Source organism: Chenopodium quinoa, unplaced genomic scaffold (genome assembly GCF_001683475.1).
Source record: "Chenopodium quinoa cultivar QQ74 unplaced genomic scaffold, ASM168347v1, whole genome shotgun sequence".
Taxonomy (NCBI): Eukaryota; Viridiplantae; Streptophyta; class Magnoliopsida; order Caryophyllales; family Amaranthaceae; genus Chenopodium; species Chenopodium quinoa.
Genome location: NW_018743955.1, coordinates 6,904,543 through 6,912,397, shown reverse-complemented (window position 1 = coordinate 6,912,397; position 7,855 = coordinate 6,904,543). Strand labels below are relative to the sequence as shown.

The 7,855-nt window shown below is 32.7% G+C and overlaps 1 protein-coding gene across 3 annotated transcripts; it reads left to right on the top strand.

Annotated features, from left to right (window-relative positions):
- Positions 1-2,854: 2,854 nt before the first annotated feature.
- LOC110689318 (protein WVD2-like 3) lies at positions 2,855-7,423 on the top strand. 3 transcript variants are annotated; one of them, XM_021866082.1, is made up of 7 exons: positions 2,855-3,061; positions 4,911-5,445; positions 5,849-5,913; positions 6,051-6,144; positions 6,523-6,594; positions 6,688-6,798; positions 6,915-7,423. In XM_021866082.1, the coding sequence occupies exons 2-7, from the start codon at positions 4,915-4,917 to the stop codon at positions 7,173-7,175; spliced, it is 1,134 nt and encodes a 377-aa protein (XP_021721774.1). In that variant the 5' UTR covers positions 2,855-3,061; positions 4,911-4,914; the 3' UTR covers positions 7,176-7,423. The 3 variants fall into 3 exon arrangements, with proteins under 3 accessions (XP_021721774.1, XP_021721773.1, XP_021721772.1); XM_021866081.1 differs by having other exon boundaries at positions 5,825-5,913; positions 6,921-7,423; XM_021866080.1 differs by having other exon boundaries at positions 2,857-3,061; positions 5,825-5,913.
- Positions 7,424-7,855: the final 432 nt, after the last annotated feature.

The window sequence follows — 7,855 nt, the reverse complement described above, 5'->3', positions numbered from 1 at the left end:
GTTATCATGCATCCCTTTCTTGTACTCCACTCACTTGAACTACTAAAGTTACAGCTCATTTCTATAACTTACTTAAATTAGTTTTTCTTTTTTTACCCTCTCCTTAAATTAAAGGTACTTTTTCTTAGAGGATTTTCACCTAAGTTGGTAAGTTTTTTATTCAATAATAAACAACTAATCTTGCTAGCTCTTAAGTTAATTACAACTATTGTTAATTAAGTTTTCAATCTAACTACACTGTTATTATGTAATTACCTACTCATATTAATTTAGAATTTGTTAAATACACCCGGGTAATTTGCTCATTAATTTTTGCGCATTTAATAATTGAGCAAATTTATTTTTTTTGCTCATTTGTAAAATGAGCAAAATTTAATGTGTAAATAACCCGGGCATACAAAACAGGCTCTCCTGTTAATTATTTATGCCACTCGATCTTCTCCTTCTTTTCTTTACAACCCTAAGCTAATTAACCTTTAGCTTTGAAGCTTTCAATCAGATTGAGAGTGTTCATTTGTTGATCATAAGTATGAAATTTTATTAGTCAAATAGCCAAATTTTAAGAAAATATAGATTCAATTACTTACATGAGATAATAAAGAAACTTCTACCATTCAAGTGATCTGATCTGATCTGATCACAATATTATCCAATTATGATGCTAGAAAGCTAGAAAGCTAGAAATTACGAATTTTTTCAAATCAAAATTATGTCATGCAATTTATTTGTTTAGCTTTAACACCAACTATAACATATAATTTAATCTAAATAAGTCATGCATCCACAAACTTTCTAAAGAAAACCTGGCAAAACATTAGCATCATATAAATTTTAGCATAACATGTAGGAGTTTGTGTTACTTCAAAGGGACACAATTAATTAATATTGACGTACAGCAATTGGGTTCGTTGATTGTGATAAGAGACGATACATAATGGGTTAATTAAAATAATTAAAGGGTGTTAAGGCTTTATCAAAAAGGGTAGCAGGAATAATCAATGATAAACCTGATAAATATTGAAAAGACCATCTTCTCCTTCTATTCATTTTTTTTTTTAATGTAAATTAACATACGAAGTATAATGGAGTATACCGTTAACTTAATTCTTATTGTATTGTCCGAATGAGTCACAAAATACAATTTACAAACAAAGGCAGAGAGATTATTTAAACCTGTAACCAATCATACATATTAAAATAAATCCCTTTTCAATTTTCATAACGTTAATCTTTATTGTTCATAACGTTAATCTTCATTGTTATAAATCTTTTTCTCATATATAGCATTTTTAATGGGCACCATCGCAACGACATTGTCGTCCCACCACATATAAATAGTGTATTAGTGATGTTAACACCGTCAAGGATAATTAATTAAGCTAAGTGGGTGTTGGAGTCCTGTAGACTGTAGTAGGTGAGTGTAGTAAGGTGCCAAAACCACTTGATAAACCCATATTAATTATTCATAATTTTATGGTTTAATAGAGATTATTATATCAAGTCACGTACTCTTTTTTATCCAATTGATCGTTATTTTGAGGCCCATTAACCTTGTTCTTTAGTTAGAGTAGTCTATGTCCCATAATTTTTGTTAGGTACATCTTTGAATATATTATCAAGCTTTTAATATTTCACTATTTTTTTTTCCTACTATTGAGTTAAGTCTTTCATTAGTGCATGATATAGATTGATTACACAAGTTAAAAGATTATCACCATATTGTGTATTAGATATACCAACTCATGGATGTTCTTTGGTTATAGACCTCTATTATTAGTTATACCAAATCATATGAACAAGAAGTTACCGTTAAATTTGATTTGCTTTGAGCAAATCATCCACTAAACAAAATACTATTGGGTTCACCAAGTATCAATGTATCATGCACAATGATACAAGGGTAATTAAAAATTTTCAAATTAAATTGAATACCACCAATAATACTTTTAACTTATATTCTCTGCTCTATCCCTAAATATTTGTCCGAATTTCCTCTTTTAGTATGTCCCTTTAAGTTTGTCTCATATCATAAATGATTATTTAGAACCACAATTTTACTCGCATCAAGTCATCAACTATATTTACTTTGGCTCCACTCCTTTTCTCTCTTTTTTTTTCTGGTTAAAGGGAGCAACTAGATTAAATTAAAACTGCTTTTCTCTCTTATTATCAACTCTTACCTACCAAAATTTAAAAAAGTTACCGGATTTCAATGGGGAAAAAAATAGACGAAAAGAGTAATTGATATTCCACAAGCCCTATATAAACATTTGATTAAAAGCATGCACATGGAGAGGTATTCCTTTTATCACCTTACATCAAATTATAAGGTATGAAAATCATACATAAGCATAAGTATAAGGACCTGTTCTGAACTAAAATGAACTGAACTGGAGCTGAACTAAACTGAATATTTTATGAGAGTAGGAAATTAAGAATTGAACTGAACTGAAATGATTAAAGTTGAACTAAACTGAAAATAATCTGAAGAGAACAAACCCTAAAACTCTACTTTATTTTAACTAGCCTTAGACAATGTTCCATAATATTAATTAGTGAAATTAGTTCAAATAAGGTTATTATTCTATTTACCAGATTTTACCAAAACGTACTTTAACAATAAATTTTCGAAATACCTTTTATTTTTATTATTTAAACAAACTCGACCCAAACCTAATTTGACCATGCCTTAACCGGCAAAACTCACAAGGTAGTAAAAAGTAGAAGGTGTAGGACCAAAAGAAGGTGAAGTAGGGGGGAGGTGGGAGGTGAGTTTTAAAAAATTTGAAAAAACAGAAACGTTACACCGTCAATTAACGGCGCTTATAAAAAACATAGGGTTATATATAAAAACTGTCCTGTCGTTACATATTTTGGAGGACATTACTCTTGAACAGACCAACAAACAAAACTCAAATGTAATGTAAGATTTCTTACATTATTATTACCTTCATTTTCATCAATCAAACTCCATTTTCTCTCTCCTCTGCTAAATCTTTCTTCCTCTTCTTCACCGCCAAACCGCCGTTTCTTCTTTCTTTTAGATCTGATTTCATTATATGTAAGCCATTTTTCCCATTTTTTTTTTGTTTCTTTTTATAGTACCTTCAATTTTTTTATTTTTTTATTTTTTTTTATTGCAAGAAAGAAAAGATTTTGCTGGGGTTTTCTGGGTTATTGATTAACTTTCTTAATTTGGGTTGGTCTGTTTTTACAATGCTGTCATAGTTTCATATCTGCTACATCTGTTAAAGTTTTGATTTTTTTTCTTCCTAATTCTATTTTGGGATTATTTAAGGTCAAGATGATTAATTATAATCTGGGTGTTTTCAAATTATGAATGTACTTTCAGTTTATCAATAAATATGTTAAATTTGACCTTTGTTATTGGAATGGAATACATTATGCTTGTATGAATGAATTAGTAAGGGATAGGCTGCCGACATCTGCCTCCAATGTTAAAATTCATATTGGTTGGTTGGTGTTATCACTTTGAAAAAACTGCTTCTTTTCACTTTTGGAGGTGTAAAAAGTAATAACTATTTATGTTTGTTTGTTTTCGTCGACACACGTTTGTGGTGACTGCCTTTATCACTACCATTAAATTGAATTAGCCTTTCTTAGAAGGAGGTGTAGGCTGTTGAGGTAGTCAGGTGGATATTATGATCTTTGGTAGATATTATGATCTTTACTGGTTTAGTTTTTTATGTTTAAGGCATTGCATTGGATGCTCTAGTGAGCAATATTGCAGTCACAGGTTTTGGTATTTACCCCTTTGTCATTTATAGTCTGTCAGCGAAAATATCCGACTTTGGTGAGTTTACATTGAATTTCAAATTTGGATAATGGTGTGGACACTGTGGAGTGTGCACATATGATCACTCATTTCATGCCAAGAACAAGCTACTTTTATGAAAGGCCACTTTGGCTTTCTAATTTGCCCATATTGGGTTCATAGGTCAAAACTAAACAAAATATATGCTCTAGGAGTTGTATTACATAATTCTCAAACGTCTAACCAATTTTCAGCCTAGGAAAATGTATAATTTTGAATTTGGAAGCATATTGAGCTAAGAGACTTGACAAGAACCCATAATCATCTTTGCATGAAATTTAGTTGTCAATTATTTATTTTAAAAAAAAATAATAATTTTGCATTGCTTAGTTTTGTAGGATGATGCAATATTGTGTTGGATGTGGTAGGTACAGAAATTCATATTTTACCTGCCAAAGTGATTATGTCACATCTACTGGTCACCTGTATTAGAGAAATGCCTTGCAAGAATTGTGTCATGAGCAAGTAGAGTAGTATGTCACTATTGTGTTTAAGAGGACAGGTATTGTTTTTGAGATTTGATTGGGATGTGATAAAACAGAGAAAGGTGTATTATTCTTATTGTCTAATAACCTACCAGCACAAAAAAAAAGGTTTTCCTACTATGTATGATTTAGGTTTCATGTATGGATGTACCTTTCATTTCTAAGCCGTAGCATGATTTTTGATATTTGAAGCAGTCTCTTGTAATTGCTAATATGGTGAAGTGTTATCCATAATAGTTTTGCTCTTACATGCAGATACTTTAAGCATTTGCCTTTTTTTTTTTTTAATGCTGTACTTCCCCATTTTTTAATTACTTTTATTTTTTGTATATGTAATCAATAGCTGTCTGTTTTTTTTGGATTATAGTTGTCTGTTTTATTTTTTGGCCTATGGATGTATTATATGCATACTGTGTTTGAGACTATTCATATGAGAAATCCTTGCATGCTAAGGAATTATAATTGATCAGTTTCATCTTGCTTTGTTATAGATGAAAGCTAGACATAGTTTCTTTCGTATTAGTGTAATTAGAAAAATTTCGTGTTGCAAATCATTTTTCTGCTGTTGATTTTTTATATCGGCTTTGCAGTACTATGGGGATGGAAGTTAGAGAAGCATGTACTGACAAAGAACCTGATGGTGTCATAAAATATACCAGTAGTGCTTCACCTGTTTCAAGTCATGAGGATGCAGAAACTCATCATAATGACTTAAAATCAGTTGAGCATGACAATGTGGTCCCTGAATCCTTTTCCATGGTTGAAGATTATGATGTAAAGGAATGTACCACAGATAATACAGTTGAGATTTCTGAAGATTGTCAGGCTGAAAAATGTGAAGATCAGGACTGTCCTAGTATGACAGATCACAATGGCCATTTGCAGGAAAAGGTTAAAGCTCAAAGCTTGAAAACAAAGGGTGAAATAAGGGCTAAAGTTTCGCCAAAGATTGCACCAAAAACTTGTAACACGAATGGTCGAGCTAACTGCACAATTCCGCAGCCATTTGCTTTGGCTACTGAAAAGCGAGCATCAACTCGCCCTCTGGAACCTGAAACTGATGCAAATAAAGTGTCATCAAAATCAAAGACTACACATCCACCCAGCAGTGGCAAGAAAAATCAGGTTTTTTTTTTATCCCTCTTGAAGCATACATCTTTCCACCATCTTCTTCTCTTGTTCCCTTCTTTCCCCCGACTTTTCTTGATGCCTTTTTTTATGTACCTAGAAAACAAGAGCTTGCTTTAGTTTCTCATAAAACAATTTTAATTGTAAATAGCACATTTTTCAATTTTGATGTCTTTTTACATGAACCACTACTTTACCAGCCATCTTGTGACATCTTAGTTGCAACTCATGCCCATTTGCTATTTGGTTTATAGCATTATAGCCTTTTTTTTTTTTTTAATGAAACAGATTGCTTATCACAGTTATCAGTTTTCATGTAAATCAGATACAGTTCATTCTGCTGTTACTTTTCTAATATTACTTCTTTCCTTTGCAGCATGTTTCAATCCCCATATCAAAGAAGCAGCTGCAACCAGACAACAAAAGGCATCCTGACGAGGAAGATTCAAATTCTGGTGTTTCTGAGTATCCTAAGATTCCAAGCAGCCCATTATATTAGTATTTGTAGTTTAGTGTGCTTCTTTTAGTTTGCTGAAAAATTTATGCTTATTTATTGAAGTTGTGAAGAACTAGATGTCTAGATTTACCTTAACCATGAACAGTGCTGCACCATCTGCGAGCGCTTATAGAGCTAAGACAACTGTTGCATCAGCTCCCGTGTTTAGGTCATCTGAACGTGCAGAGAAGCGAAGGGAGGTACTTCCTTTTCACTTTTCTTGCTTTTAAATAGTTATTGCTTAGGTTTTTCAGAATTTAGAGAGAAATATATACATATGGGGTGAGGTACTTCCTTTCACTTTTCTTGCTTTAAAATAATTATTGATTAGGTTTTTCAGAATTTAGATAGAAATATATACATATGGGGTGAGGGGGGTTTGTGTTTCTCCAACTTCCTTTCAAACTTTGTCTCTCATATTCCATTTTGTTATGACAGATATCTGTCCATTTTCATATTGCAACATCTTATATCTATACACACTATACACATTACGATGGCATTTGATTTTTAAGATCTGCTGAAATCTGTACCATCAGAAGAAACTAGAGTAACTTATACCAAATTTTCATGTTCAGTATTATTCCAAATTAGAGGAAAAACATCAAGCGCTGGAGGCAGAGAAACTTCAAAGTGAAGCAAGGACAAAGGTACAGCATCTTTCTAATGTCTTACTGTGTCCTGAGATTTTATCAAAGCTGCTTACACGAGCATGGTTATTTTTCTACTCTTGTTAATCTTAGGAAGAGATAGAAGCAACTATAAAGCAATTGCGGAAGAATTTAAAGTTCAAGGCCACCCCTATGCCAAGCTTCTACCACGATGGACCGCCTCCTAAGCTTGACCTGAAGAAGGTATTTCATAAAAAAATTGTATACTCCTAAGAATCCTAAAAATTGTTGAAGTCTGTATTGGACACCCCTTGGAACTTGAAAAAAGAAGAAAAATGATTGATGATTATTTACGCTAGTTTCAGGCACCTCCAACTCGTCCAAAATCACCCAAGCTTGGAAGACGTAAGAGTTGCAGTGATGCCGTTGGCATACCTCAAGGAGCCAAGGCTAAGAAGAACTCTGACAAGGGAAATCGCCTTAGTCTTGGCATGCCAAAGATAAGTGATGATACATGTGAAGACAATGAGCAAATCGAACAAGAACATGAGTCAGTCATGAATGCAGCGATATCATGCTCTATGAACGGTGAGCATAATATGCAGATCATGAGCCACTAATTCAGAAGGCTAGGGGGTCAAAGTGTTGAATTTCACTTCCAGTTGACGCTCCTTTTTTCTTATGTTTACTCTTTTTGCCCTTTGTCCTCTATCACTCTATCTTTTGACTTGCCGGGGAAAATGTACCTACTCAATCAACTGCATCTACATGTGAGGACTCGTTCGAGTGTTTTGTGTGATGAAATTTGTATATCTTTGTTAACTTATTTTATAATTTATAATGAGAGATTGCATTATGCTCTAATTCAGTGTTCTCTTCATCTCTTGACCTTTATTACACCACTCATCAATCATCACTCTCTTACTTTAAATAAAAAAGAGATCCTTCAAATGATTACTCTATGTTCCTGGTTTTGAAGTATTGACTTCGAATCTTGGATATTCACTTTTTGCGTTTATTATAGGTTTATAGTAACTCCAATAGTAAAAGAAAATATAGCTAGCTTGATGGAAACTACGAGGTTTTATTTCACAAAATTGTCGTCTTTTTTTAGCTAACTAGCAATTTGCACCATGAATTTTTTGTCAATATGCAAGTACAAAGGCTCTTTACAACTACAACGTCTACAATTACCCTCATCCTCGTGCAACCAAGCAAATGATTAATGCCAACAAGACGTTTACAACTTACAACAACTAAAACTACGAGTACTAGTCTCTAGGGGGATTTCAGAAACAAT